This window comes from Colius striatus, chromosome 10 (assembly GCF_028858725.1).
Source record: "Colius striatus isolate bColStr4 chromosome 10, bColStr4.1.hap1, whole genome shotgun sequence".
NCBI lineage: Eukaryota > Metazoa > Chordata > Aves > Coliiformes > Coliidae > Colius > Colius striatus.
In genome coordinates, this window is record NC_084768.1 from 11,739,383 (window position 1) to 11,754,487 (window position 15,105).

The 15,105-nt window shown below is 39.4% G+C and overlaps 1 protein-coding gene across 1 annotated transcript in view; it reads left to right on the plus strand.

The window, feature by feature from the left end:
- Positions 1–15,105, plus strand: part of NR5A2 (nuclear receptor subfamily 5 group A member 2) — a 76,371-nt gene that overhangs the window by 36,155 nt on the left and 25,111 nt on the right. Inside the window, exons 5-6 of the mRNA XM_062003624.1 lie at positions 5,497–5,616; positions 13,947–14,094. Of these exons, the coding sequence (XP_061859608.1) occupies positions 5,497–5,616; positions 13,947–14,094 (268 nt within the window). The remainder of the gene's footprint in view (positions 1–5,496; positions 5,617–13,946; positions 14,095–15,105) is intronic.

The window sequence follows — 15,105 nt, forward strand, 5'->3', positions numbered from 1 at the left end:
ATCTATAACATCACTACAAATAGTTTTTCAGATGAGTAAGCAGCATTTCTGAGATAAGCCCTTCCTTTAACCACAATTGATAATGCGTGGTTGTGTATTGCAGTGTCAACAAAGGCCTCAACGAGCCTAACAAACTTCCACCGAGTCCCAGACACATAAGCCCAGGACCCAGCCGAGTGGGAGTCCAGGGTTTAGCAGACAAATGTAATACAAAAGTAGTAATTCCCTTCTGTGGTGGGGGAGAGAGAGCATGCTACAGGTTTCTTTTAGAGAGATCACAATATGTTGTCAACATGTTAATTGACACTGCTGTCAATTAATACTAATACTGTGCACATTTATACCATGAGGTCACTGAAGATACATGTCCAGATTGACACAGGAAAGACAAAATCTTAAAAGGTATCAGAACATAGTGCTTTGCATCCTGCCATCCACCTGTGCCCAGAACACCTGGGCAGTGAATACTACACAGGCCAACTGACTGTGGAGTGTCTCATCCACTGTGTCCTACCTGCTCACCCAGCAGCATTCCAGATGCTGGAAGACCCTTTTTACACCACGCATTATGCTCTTATATTGTTTTATTCTGGCTAGCTTGGCTGTCAGTAGGCAGCACAGTGGGATGAAGCTGGGTGATTGGGGCAATGACCATTTGTTTTCCAGCTTATGATTTGGAGAAGTAGTCCAACAGCATGAGATAGAAGGTTTTGGATGACTCTCAATTCTGACAGGATTCCTTGTCCTCACTGTGAGTGCAGGTAAAGAGTATTTTGGTATAGGAAGTAGGATTTACCTATTGCCATGTATTAATGCTATCAGAAAGTTATCCCTTGCACCACCTCTATGCTCCTGTTTGAGAGAGCAGAAAATGCACAGGCCTACTTTCACCTCTGGGAATTCTCCTGCCTGTGCTGGTGACAACCACCATCCTCTGCTCCTCCTCTGCTCCAGCAGCATGATTTACTGTCACACAAACCCTTTAAGTCTGCATCTCATCCAATCTTACTATCCTCACCTTCAAGGTTTTACCTGACATCCAGCCTCCTAAAGGAGGTCTTCTCTCACTGCACTTGCACTGCCTCCCTATTCCCCTCCTTTAAAGCCTCCTCCTAAGCAGTCTCTTTGCTTCCCTTGTCACTTAGCAGCAGTTTTACAGGTGTGATGTTTTACTCCTTTCATACCTGCAACATTATTACTGTTTCCTGCCACCCCTCATGCTGGAAATGGTCTCCTATTTCTTTTGAGTCACATGCCCCTCCTTAGCTTCCTCCACATCTTTCCTTAAAAGCCATTTCTTCAGCAACAATTTCCAGTTATGCTATCCCTACTGGCATGTCTTCAGTGAATGTCACTGGCCAGAGAGGACCTAAATTTAACCATCTGGGCACAGTATTCACTAATGCTTTTGCTCGAGGCTAGATAGCTGTCAGAGGGGTATCTTGTTTGACAACTTGCTTAGGTAAGGCATGCGTTACTTTATCCTTGTGTCAATGTTCTGTTCTGGCAGGGAGCAGCTGCAGATTTGAGGAGTGTACTTTCAGCAGCCTGATATTGGCTGTATGATGTTCAATTTTTATTTATAAGCATTCCCAGTAGTTGAGACAAGGGGCACTTTTCCCTTCATTTTTATTAAAACATTGATAATTCTATTAAAGATCTCCACAAACTGGAAAACCTCACTTTAGCCACTAATACAAGTTTATGAGCTTGTATCTAATTCAATGTACACCACAATTAAAAATTATGCTGATTGTAGGGAGGTCCCAGACTGGAGCCAAGTTATCTTGGTGATGGAATCTTTTCTCCTGCTCACCCTCTTAATGGCAGACTAGCATGAATTGGCTTTGGAATCAGAAGACTGAAGCCCACAACGTGCTTTTTCTGCAGAGGACCTTCCTCTTCAGAATTCACTCTCCACTTTGGCCACCAAACTTAAGTTTCTTTGCCCTCAAGATCAGCTTAAGACACTTGTTTTGGTGAAAGGCTGATTTTTGTCATTTTGCTAGATAATATGCTTCTGCAATTCATTTGTTGACATGCAACTGACACACAAAGGTGATTGTGTTCTGGCTAAAGGTACACACACGATAAAGCCACCAGCTCATTTTAACACAAGAAGCAACGTGTTACCGTGTTGTTCAACACAACCTATGTTGTTTACTATTTTTCATTTCATATGTATGAGCAGAGATGTGTTTTTCCTCATCTCCATGTCTTTCAGAAGGCATGCCCTACATTTTGTTACTCTGTGACCCTCTCTAAGTCATTTCAGTTTCTTCTTAGTGCAAACTAGGAAACATTCTGCCATCTCCCCAGCTTTCTTAAAATGGCAAGAGCAGCTGGATCTAACAGTCTTCTGAAGGCAATACTGTGTTTCAGATGTGTATTGTGCTGCTTGTGCTATCCATTTGACAGGCTTTCACTGGTTAAATTACAGTAAATACAGAGGAGCAGCTTTTGTGAACCACCAGCAGATGTTTGCTGTTGCTAGTTTTAGGAGTCTCGTGGAACAGCAGGAACAGACTTTGTGCAAAACACTCTTCTTTTCTGTGATTTTGCCATCTCACACTGTTCTCACAGCACTGGCTTGGTAATGATACAAAAAAGCTTGGGAGGTAAGCTTTGATTGCAGACTAGCTGCAGTTGGGGCCCTCAGAAAGCCAGATCTCTAAACTATAGTTTGTTTTCAAAAGCCTGTGGCTGAGACAGATGTGTTAGCTGGAAACATGTCATTTATGATATAATCAAATGCTTGACCTCTTATTCAGGTATTAGTTGTTATGACATGGATGCTGAATGTTTCAACTGCCTCACAGTTTGTTTCATTCAGATTTAAGCTGCCATAGCTTTGTGTGAAATGCTAATTGTGAATGAAATTATCATGTTAGCTCGATTGATTTGATTTTTGTAACACCTTGCTGTACAGAGGAGAAAATGGCCACAAAACAGTTTCATATAACAAGCAAGAGTACTAGAATCTGTTCACTTTCAAACTTTTTCTTCAAATAATGTCTTATTTTAAACCCAGCCCAAGTTTTGGTCGGGGTAGGTATCAATGTGGTAATTTGCTGTCCTCTCTTGAGCTATCAAGTCATTTGATTGAAGTGGTTTTGTACTCAAATGCATGTTGTGGGCAGAGAAAAAAGTTCTTTAATGCAGAATCAACCTTGCTCTGTGATCTGAACAGAAATGAATTATCATGGGCACAGACAACACGGGGACGGAGCCAGCCTGAGTTTATGATAGCACCAGCTTTACTTTGACTTAGTAATAAATACATCTACAGAGTCCATACCTCTTTCTTTCCTCCATCTCTATTGCTAATGGTTATGTAGCTTATAGGAATTATCTGAGCATACTTGTATTAACTGTGATTGCAGGCAGAAAAGCCTACAGAACAGCCTACCTTTATTAAGAATAAAAGATTATTCTTAATACTGGAAAGCCAAAGCATGGAAAACATTACAAACATCAGAAATGAGAGATTTTTTTTTTGCACAACACCCAAATACAGATGAATACAAGCATGATTTAATTCTGCAGTGCTTGGTTTGCAACCCTAAAATATTATTTTGATACAGATCTTTGGACATAGTTTTGTTTTGTGGTTTTTTTGCTTTGCTTTGATTGTTTGGGGTTTTTTAAGAGAAAAGGTGCGGATAAAAATAAAATGAAAACCAAACCCCATAAAAATGATATCATCTTCTAGATAAAGCAGTAGTGGAGGAAAAGAGTTGTGTGGTTTTCCAGCACGGATACCTTTTTGCATTCAAGGAGCAGGCAAAAGCCGGAACAGAGAGTCCTGGTGCAGGCTGTGTGGGAGAACGTGATTTGCACAGCAGTTCTTCTGCCCTTGTCTCCCCATGGGCTTTGTGTTAATCTGCTCCCTTTCTCTCCTGATTTAGTTTCCTTGCACAGTCCAGCAAGAGGGAATAGTTTGAGACAAATACCTAAGGGAGAGAAAGTGGGACAAGAACAGTTGGTAGAAAACTGTAAGTGGAGAGAAAGGAAGCTAAGATGAATGAAAAAGGCAGAGACTTTGATGGATGTTGAAGTCTGAGCACCATGACAAGTGACTGGAAAGAGGTAGACAGTACTAGGTGCCTTTCACAAATGACACTACAAAAATGTATTTAGTAACACACATTACTTCTTTCCCTACCACATAACCAGAAAACATGCTTGAAAGCTCAAAAAATCATTAGGTCATAGCTGATAACATTTGGAAACATGTATTGCATTATTTAATTCAGCTCATGCAAGATTGCTGTGTATAATGCAGTTTCCTGGGCATTATGAAATCTAGTTCTAAAGTAATTAAAATTAGAAACTTTGAAAACAATTTTAACAGTTCCAGGAATTTATAGGCATTTCTCAACTTTAAATAACCCCATTGTTGATTTCTTTTTTCTCCTAATTTATGGCATTGTTAATCTGTTCAGCAATTGCTATCTATACAGGTTCGCAGTGTCCTTTTAACTATATACAAGCTATTACCACATCCACCCCAGACACTTGTAGCAAGTCTAAATGTACACATCTCTCAACTCTTTCAGGAGAAATGTCTGAAGTCAAAGACTTTCTTTGATTTTTGGAAGAAATCAGTAAGTTCAATAAGAGCAGGGCCAGAGGATATTGATACTTACCATGACTTATTCATAGCCTGCTTTCCACTAATTTGTGATTTTTTTTCTTCCATTTCCAACTAAATCTTAATTATTTTTCAGTCTTTGAAGTGAATAAAAATGAATGCAATCCAGTTGCAACAGGAGTCAGTGTAGTGACATACTTTGATGTCCTATAATATATACATCCCAAGTAACATCCCAGAAAAAACTTAATGTATGTTGCTTGTACCGAGTGCCCACGATCTACCTTCTGCGACTAAATGCACTCAGTGCTCACTGCACACTGTTGCCTTGTATACAGCCCTTTCTTGTCCTACCAATCACACCTGAAGCTGCTTTCTTCTCTTTTCATGGTACCAGAACAATTTTTATAGGGAGTGTTTACCTCTTTCTTCACTTTTTTCTTTGCAAGGGGCCTGTCTCTGACCTGAGCTTGTTGTAGCAACAATGCTCTTGAATCTGCAAATACCTTACTATTTCCAGAAGCTGAGGTTTAAGGATAGGAGTACAGGAAAGTTCACCTCAGCATTATTTCTGCTATCCTTGTTTTGGGTAAAAAAAAAAATAAATCCCATTTCTGTGAGCATTTTGTAAATACACTATTATTATTGCTTTGCACAACAATACCATACTTCTCCTTTCCTAGAGTGCAATTGGTAGTAAATATTCTGTGTATTTTACAGCGAAGGGGTTCAGCAGTGCCCTATTTACTCACTTGAGAATGGCAATTTTGTGGATGGATAATTTTTGATAGCATTTCTGTTCTCATGACATTAACCAGATGCTTGAAGAAGGGCTGACTCCATAGGGTGATGTAAGAGTTGCTCCCAAAGTGATGCCACCAACGTTTGTGTTTGCTTTACAGGTTGATGACCAAATGAAGTTGCTTCAGAACTGCTGGAGTGAACTCTTAATTCTAGATCACATTTACCGGCAAGTGGTACATGGGAAAGAAGGCTCCATCCTTCTGGTTACCGGGCAACAAGTGAGTATGTGGCCTCAGAGAAGTATTGATGGCTTTTTAATAATCATTTTCAAAATAGCAGAAATTTAACTAGGTCAGAAGCACTCCTGTGTTCTCTGAGATTCTCCACAAATAATGTAGATAAAATGACTTGTGCACTCTGTTCCTAGTCTGCTGATGACAGTTAAACTTATAAAAGCAGATATAATCATAAGCACTTTGCTTTTCAAATATAGTTGTATACTTCAGTGATTGAAAAATAGCAGATGAGAAGTGTTTCTTGAGAAGTTGTATTTCCTTGGAGCTAAAATGGTTTCTGACAGCAACAACAACACTCACAGACCTGGTGCTTTAGGTCTAAGCAATTATAGCTTATTTTCCCTTCTGAATTGTGGTTTACTCAAAAGAATAACCAGCTGGGTCAGAAACCTAGAGAACCTGCAGCTACTACCTCAGAAATAACTTGCATTTAGAGAAGTATGCACATGTGTGAGAAACTGGGTGACTGAGACATCTAATCCCAGGAAAAGTATTCAATCTGTAGGCTATAAAAGCAGATATCGTGTCAGGAACCGTCTCAGGGCAGGCACTTTGCGGTTTCTGCACAGCTTTCTGAGGTGTCTTTCTTCAGGTGTCAGATGCAGAGATCTCCCAAAATGCAAGAGCAATAATGTGGCAAATATTAGGAAAGCTGTGAGAAAACCTAAAGGAAACAGAAAGCTTTGTCTTCCTTGTACTTTCCAAACCACAAAGAACTTTACAGTAAAATAAGAACCTTATTCCTCAGACTCCCAATATGTCTTTAGCAGAAAAAGAAAAAAATCACAGTATCAGAGAGAAGCAAAATGTGCCTGGACATTATGCTCCCGATTCAAAGTGAAGACAAACGATGGTTCATTGGTATTTAAATAGCTGCAAACTGAACTGCATCAATTTATACACACATGGGAAAGAGTTCCTTTTTTTCTAAGGTACACCATTTGTGTCTGCATGATGTGGAAGCCACAACATTATAGCTTTAGCTATCGTCTAAAAATTGCAAGAATCAGAAGGAGAAATAACTGTTTGCATTCATGATTAAAAGGTGTACAGTAGAAGGGAGAAAGGACAGGCTTGTCCAAGAAAAGAAGTGGGAAAATTCAAATTCTAGCTGTTGAACTGATTCCTGCACCTTCGTTCAAGGTCATTAATCTATTTGAGATCAAGTCATTTATGAATTGAACATCAATTATATGAGCAAAAATCAGTTGCATTACTCTTGATTTATATTGGTATTATTGAGAAAATGACTGATCCCTTTTCCATCACATCATCTGCAAAACATGGACAATTATTTTATTTACCACATAGGGAGACTGCTCATTCCTTTCTTTACTGAGCTATAAGTACATTGACCGTTTTCTGTTCCTGAGAGAACTGCTAAATTAGTGCTTCATTTGTTATGTGATTAGCTAGTTTTTAAAGGTACTGAGTGCCAAAGTCCCACTGAAATCATTAGAGACATCTAAATACCCTTAAATTCTAGCCATTGTCCCCATTTTTCCACAGTAATAATTCTAACCTCGTTAGACACTTTTATCTTTTCTTGAAAAAAAAAACCAACCCATCTGTAACACAATCTCAAGGCAAAGCAGAGCATTTCATCACTGTTGGACAACAGGTTGCAGGATGCTTATTAAGTGTACTGCTTGCAAATCAGTTGTCTATTTCCAGGCAGAATTATAGTCTCTAACTAAATTAAAGCCTGGCTAAATTGGACTGATTGCACCCATTCCTGCCCCAGGTTTGTCAAGTAGGTTTAATACATCCTCATTTCAACCCAATTTTGTTTTGCTGTGTTGTTTGTCATTCTGAAGTCAGGGCAGTCACTCCAAGCATCTCCCATCATCTTCTGCACTTTCCTCTTCACATTTTGGCTGCTTGGAGAGCAAGTAGTCATATCATGAGAACAGCAAGCAAGAACTAGAGTCAGTCCATTTGCTTAAGGTGGATCACCAGAGCCACAAATCTTAAAATTACAGAATAATCCAGGCTGGTAAGGATTTTAAGGAATTTCTAACCACCCTGATCAAACCAGGTTTCTCAGCACTTTGTTTGGTTGGGCTTGGAAAATCCCCAAGGATGGAAACTGCACAAGCTCCCCGTGCAGCCAGCACCGCTGCCTGACCATCTTCATGAAGAGGAATTTTGTTTGTAGTTCTGGTCTAAATCTCTGGTTTTTTTCAACTACTACCCAATCCTGGTCATTCTCCTTTGCCCATGCTGCAAGCACAGAGCCTGGGAGACGTTTTGAGAAAGACTGAGGCTAAGTGTTACTAAGTACCTCAGCCTGGTTTGTGTTTGCTGTCACTAAGTCACCAGTTAAAATCCAGCAGCAGTCTCACATGTTCCTTCTGATGAAAACTGCTGTAGGTGTTTTTATTTTCTACTACCAGCAAAGCACTATGAGCAAAATTAGTCAATCACCTGGCTTTCGAAAAATATTAACTTTAAACTGAGGACATGAGCTAGATAGCCTACACTGTTACCTGAGAGATCGTGATTATTGTCACACTTAAGACCTCAGAAGCCTCACTCCTTGCTTTCCTTAGGATATCCCTCCACAAAAGCTCCTCATAAACACAGTTCGTTTTACAATCACAATCAAGGGGGAACCTGTAAGGGGAGAACTTATCACCACTGAATTAGAACATACCTGCTTTCCCCACTTAGGCTGCACAGCCTCTGTTTCTCAGACAAAAAAGTCAAACTTCATCCAGCTCCCCAGGGCCCTTCCACTGTCAGTTCTGTATTAGGTATCTAAAATGGGCTAGTAGTTAGAAGCACACTCAATAATTTTCAAACACATTGGCTCAAAACCCATTACCCTAGGGCATTCCTATCACATTTCCATACATCTGCATTTCCCTCAAGCCGTTGGCTTATGAGTTTTACTCAGTGTCAATCCACTGTTCCGACTTTGATGGGGAAAAAGTGCAGTCAGCAACAAAGTCGTAAGCATTGGCCTTTGCACAGAAACAGGCTATGTTTTATTTTGTTATTTATTTGGTTCGAGTTTCATAAGTGAAGCTCTTTTGTGTGTATGGGTTTCAAGAAAGCACTTTTTTCAGATCATTACAATTCCTCAGCAGTTCCTCAGAAACTAGTTCCTCCCTACGCTGCACACTTCATTTTCTGCACTAAGTACTGCCCCTCAGCAGTAGCAATTACCATTTCAAAAGGAAATAAAGTAGCACAAATGCATTTTACAACTCTCCAAATTTCATAATAGAAAACAGCTAAGGAGTGATTTGCAATGTGATGGTTAATTGTAACTCATTGCCAATATGCTCTCCACACATCAAGTTTTGTGGGCTTGCCATGTGGCATGTAATTTTAACAGACCATTTCTAATTATAGAACTTTAATTCCTCCAACTCAAGCATTTTCCTTTTGTGTCTTCTACACCAGCAATACTCTGCCAGCTTCCAAGGTCCAGCACATATGGAGCAGATATTAAAGCTCTGTAGAGAACATCATTCTACACCACACAACACACGAATTGTAGCCTCAGCTGCTCAGACACAAGCTGCTCATTTTGTTCATACCTATACTCTGCTCATTGTTGCCAAATCTTTCCTCTGTCAAAGTTTGGTCAAAGCCTTTCATATTAAAAATGCCATCCAAAACCACACTTGAATCTCTGAATCTCCCCTTAGATAGGACTCTCTGTAGGTCTTTAAGGTATACCTTACTGAAAGGTGGTGATGTGTGGCTTGGGGACTTTTTGTGGCAATGTAATCTCTGTTAGATTTACCTGCTTGCAAAGAAGGCTTCTTCTGTCCCAATGTGGCTGTATTTGCTGAGAGGCCTTTGGAGAAAACGAGTTAGACAAAGTAAATGCACGACTTTGGAGTTCTACTGCTTGCATATTATAGCTAATTAGCAAGCACAGTAACATCATCCTAGGGGAAAGGTCCACTGGCAACTTAATTCATTATCTTCTATTATTATGTATCATGGTAAAATGACAAGCATCTTTTGCTGTACAAGTCATCACAATTTTAATTAATGTAGCTAAACCTGATTTAAGCATATCTGTTGGTTTTGTCCATGCTGAGCCCTCCCCAGTTTTTGTTCATAGGCACCTCTTCAAAGTCTTTTTCCTTGTTCATTTGCTTAGAAACATAAATACTGCTTTAAATGTTTTAATGAAAGTATTAATTATATGAAAAGCTGAAAGTGAGCTTAATAACCACCATAGTTGCCACCAAAACAGGTATTTTAGGAAACTGTGGAAGAGTAATTGTAGTTGTGATGGTAAGTTAACTTGCTTGCTATGTACTGTGCCGAATGCGTCCGTCCGAGAGAAAGGCTCATCCATCCACATGGCCATACCCTAGAGTCAACTCACAGGCTCTCAGTAGGCTCAGGACTTCAAAACCCAGGGCAGGCCTGAGGAGGGAGCAGTGAGGATGAAGCCCTCCATCACCAGCCAGCTGTGCTGGCCAGGGCTGCACAGAGCAAAACAGCAGGGAGCAGAACAGTCCCTTTGCTGTGTCTGGGCACCCACTGCCTCCTTGGCCTTCCTGCTCCAAATACACACTGATCTAAGGTATTAAATAGTAAATCCATCTTGCACTAACTTGAACTACCTTAGTCTTCTAGAACATCTGATCGTGACCCAAGTATACAGTCATGGCAGGGGCTTTATTCCTTCCTTTCACTCTTCCTGCTCTGGCTGAAAGGAATGGCATTCAGTGATAGTACCTGTAACAGCCATCAACAAGTAAAAACATTCTAATCCTAAATTCTAGACACTCTTTCAAGCCTGCTGAAGCACTGAAAAAGGGATTGGTACAGTTCCACGTAACATTTCCACACACCTTATGACCCCACTACTGTCATATCCTAGGAATCAAACACAATTTAATTTTAGAAGGGAGGAACCCAATTCCACCATTAAATCTTCAGCTCCATTTTGTGGGCATGGAGAGGAGTCAATACCAGAGGGCATTACCTGACTCCACCAGAAAGTTTCTGTCTAAGCTCAGTGAAACCAGGGATGTGGCTTCAAGAATCATTCATTACCATAAGAAATCATTTGCAAAACAAAAAAGCACAAATGCTCCCTGCATTTCTGGCCTTCAGCCTCAGCATTTGTTTAGCCCATGGTATAGTTTTGTGTTGTAAAAGAAGGTTTGTCTTTTGTTCTGTCCTGTCTTTGGCATTTTTGCAGCCATAGGTAGATGAAAGCCACAGAGTCCATAAATCTAAGAGCTCTCATGACTTGGGTAGTCCCAGCCACGTGCAGAGGCAATTTAGGACCTAAAAACCTGGTGGAAGGTGGAGATGTAAGGACTTTAAACACAAAGTTAGGTGTTAGCAGAACGGAGGGTTTTGAGTATGTAATTTTAGATTTAAGCCCTTCAGTTAGCCAATGGCATACTACAGCAAAGCCTGTGCTATAACACAGATAGCAATGTCCACTCTAACCTTAAACGTACCAGTTTAAGCACCAGAATGGCAAGAAAGGAGCAGCAGGGTAAATTATTCAGTGCTGTTCTGCCTGCATTGCTTTGGTACCAAATTAATCCATTGAAGCCTCTATCATTACTACTTGATCATTACTATATTTGTCATGCAAGATAGGACCGTGTCTCAGTACATGAGACATCCACACTTCCTTTTGTCTGTGCAGCCACAACTTTACACCCACCGTTTTACTTCTAAATTAGGTTACGTAGAAGCTTAACTGAAGCTTCTGTGTCCAGCACACCACCTTAAACATCAAAATCAGCTGTGAAATGAAGTACTATTAATCAGGAAGCAAGAGTATTTCAGTTGCAGGTTTGACTTTACCAAATGCAATTAATGGTACAATGTAAAGTGAATGCTAAGGCTTCAGTGTGCAGTTAAGCATTTTGCTCAAGATCCAGGCTGTTTGAATCTTTATCTTTTAAAAGCATTTTTAATCACAAATTGGAAGGTGAAAGATTTAATACACCTCCTAGTATCAATTTCTGCCTACAGGACCAAGCAAACAGGACAGTGTACTCTTCAGTGTGACTGCCTTTCCAGAAGAGGCATTAACTGAGGATTTTTCATGCACAGTTGATTTTGTATAAACTGATTGACACCTTTGGGGGTCGTCTTTCCACTGACTCATAATTTTGCTCACTCTTGAAAAAAGCCTTCTGCACACCCAGTATTCTCTAGTTAAAGATGAAAATTCAACTCATCATATTTACACAATAAAAAAAAATCCATTCTGCGTTGTTTTTAATTGCAAATCCTACTCAGGGGACCAATTCTCCTGCTTAGGAGGCAGCCCTGTGCCTTCTACTAGAGAACCAACTGCAGTCAATTATGGTAATGAAATGTCAATAAATATAAAAATTTAATACAGCCTGCTCTTGGTGAGTGGCAGATGAGGACTTGCCTCCCAGACAAATTTGCTAGTGCTGCAAATATTAAATGCACCTGAAAGAGTAGCAGGTTGCCTGAGAGCTCTCCAGTAGAGGGATGGTGGGAGATCCAGGCATCTACTGGGTTTTTCCATTATGGCATAATCGCTGCACTAAGGCCACTGATATTCTTGACATCCAGACATCTTAACTTCTTATTATGACATGACTAGCATATTTCTTTCACAAGCTGGAACCTCACTAAGGGATTTTGAGCTTTTTTTCCCCCCTTAACAATTACAAAAGGGAAATTAAGCTGTGAAAGTTGATATTTATATGGGACCAGTTTCTCAATATGAAGCAGATAAATGATGCCACTATGTTAAACCGCTCTTAAAGTGAACACCATTTGAGGTATCTTACTTTATTTTTGCTCGGGATTTCTGTAATATTTACACTTTTATATACACTTATAGATAAAGAAATATGTATAAGTATATATACAGAAGAAGAGAGAAATAACAGATGAAGCAGTTTATGAAAGATGGTTTGGCTGGCATTTCCAAAGACCAGCCTGTAGTTTTGTCACAGGTTTCTTTGGCCCCAAGGAAACGATTTACTGTCACTATTTCAGTTTTCCCAGGTGTAAAAGACAGCAATAAAAACTACCTCACAGGATACTTAAGCGTAATCCATTGACTTAATTGAAACATAAGCACAACTTTAAATGCTTTGCACATTTAGAGCAGTGTTATTTTTAATACCCATACAAAAAATGTAACTTCATTTTTCATCTACAGTTGCCTTCAGTCAATGTCTTGGGAGCACTAAGGATATATATAAATAAAATGTCCTATTAAAAGTCAGTAACCTATTGATTATGTGAAGGTCATCACCAGGAGAAGTTATTTTTGGTTCCTTTCAGTCGTATCTGTTTTTCCTGCCTGAAATTTTGGCAGGTGTAAAGTCTGCCTTTTTTTTTCCTTTTACTGCTGTTTATGCTGGAGCAAAAACAATTCAATAGTTCCAAAATCAAAACACATATTTCAAAATACAAGTTCCTTAATTGTTATTTTAAAAAGAGATGTTCTTTTTTAAAGGAGATTTTAAGGTAAAAACAAAACAAAAGGTAAAAGCAAACTTTTGCAGCATTGGCCTATTTCCTCTGGTGATACCTGTCAGTTCTTTATTAACTACTTTATTGTGAGATGGGGTTAGAGCAGTCTCACATTTTCCTGTGCCTCAGAGAAAGCAGTTTTAGGCCCTGTGGTTGCTGCTCGGGAGAATGCAAGCGCAGATGTGGCCTGTGTCACGCACCTACCTGCTGCTCCTTCGCTGGCAGGAGAGGACTCACTAGAACAAGCCCGTTGGAACCAACCCCAATAAATACCAGGATTTTGTGTAGCTAAGGAGAACAGAAATCACCCACACAATACCTCTGTTTCCTGTGGGAACACACCGACATTTCTGGGCTTGAATAGATGTTTCTGGTCAAGTTACGGACACTGGACCATTTCCCATGAATACCGTTATGTCCCTGTGGACCAATACACCCAGCATAGGCCCGAAGCTCATTCCATCAGTCTTTCTCTGCAAGATCATGCGATTACAGTGAGAGCACAAGACATCCAAATTAATAAAAGAGAGTAGTTTGGGGACAGCTACCAGCGTATTAAACAACTCATATATGAAGCTTCTGAAATAAAAAGCTAATACAGACAAACCAGCATTCACAGTGATGTCACATACCATTAAGATATATGGTTTAATAATGTCTTCTATATATACTGTTGTGCTAAAATCAGTTTATATATATAAAATCGTCCTGACCCGATAATACCACTAAACTGAGAGTGATTCTCAATCCTGGTTGTATGTGATTGCTTGAAACTGAAGTGGTTCTGCTTGTCCTAAAGTGGTTCTGCAGGCATGACAACCAGACAGCAATACAATTCTCTTTTACAGGTGGATTATTCCATAATAGCATCCCAAGCAGGAGGCACCCTCAACAATCTCATGAGCCACGCACAAGAACTAGTAGCAAAGCTTCGTTCTCTGCAGTTTGATCTACGAGAATTTGTATGTCTCAAATTCCTGGTGCTGTTTAGTTTAGGTAGGTACACTCTACTCTTCACACTTGATATTATCATTATTCTTCTCTAAAAATGTTGAAAATATTTGGCTTCTTTGTTTTTTTCCTGAAAAACACCATTCAGAAATACATTTCATGAGCTTCAGAGTAACCTGAGGATTATTTTTTCATTTTCACTTGCAGGAAAATTATGAATAAGAATTAAAAGTGGGTTTCTATGGAAATGACTCCTAAAACCTATGGAATTTCCAAGAGTGTTACAAGCTCTCTGTATTTCTGTATGCCATTTCTGAATGTTGCAGAACAAGGATAAAATTCTGTTAGAGATTCTAGAGACCAGTGGAAAATACAGATTGCTTTTTTGTAAGATTAAATATAGTTACATAAAGCAGATGGAGTGGGGATATGGTTGAAATACCCCTCTTTTTCAAAGGCATCTGTGGTAAGTATAAACAATCTTCTTTGCATGTGATGGCTGTCGCATAGGAAGCCATTAATCAGAAATGTATCTCACAGCTTTTAAAAAGTGAAAGGAACTCTTAAAGTGCAAATTAATTATAATAGCTTTATGACAGATCTGGATAGAAAATAACCTTTAAAGGGAAGATTGTTTTGTACTAGTGGAGAGGACATAGAATGGGAAAGATACCTATGCAAGACAAATTAGTGAAACCTGTGCCCTCCAATGAATCAGTCAAGAAAAATCACTGGTGCCAGGAATAAAAATGGGCTTAGGGAAATGGATTCCTATTGACTTCATAGGAACAGATTTTTCTGCCTGTCCTCTGTTTCAGGTTTGCACTTTGTTGACTTAATAAAGTTGGTCTAAATAAACTTTGGCCAAGTGAATTTTTATTTACTGGCAGACAGTTGAAAAACTTAGAAGCATAAATAAGGTTAGATGCAGCTGTACACAGCCAGGACTCCTGTTTTACTCAAAAGGTATTTTGTCTACAAAATATGTTGAGCTAAGCATGACAATGAACGAAATATCAGCAGTGGTGACATTAGTAATACTTTAATTTTCAGATT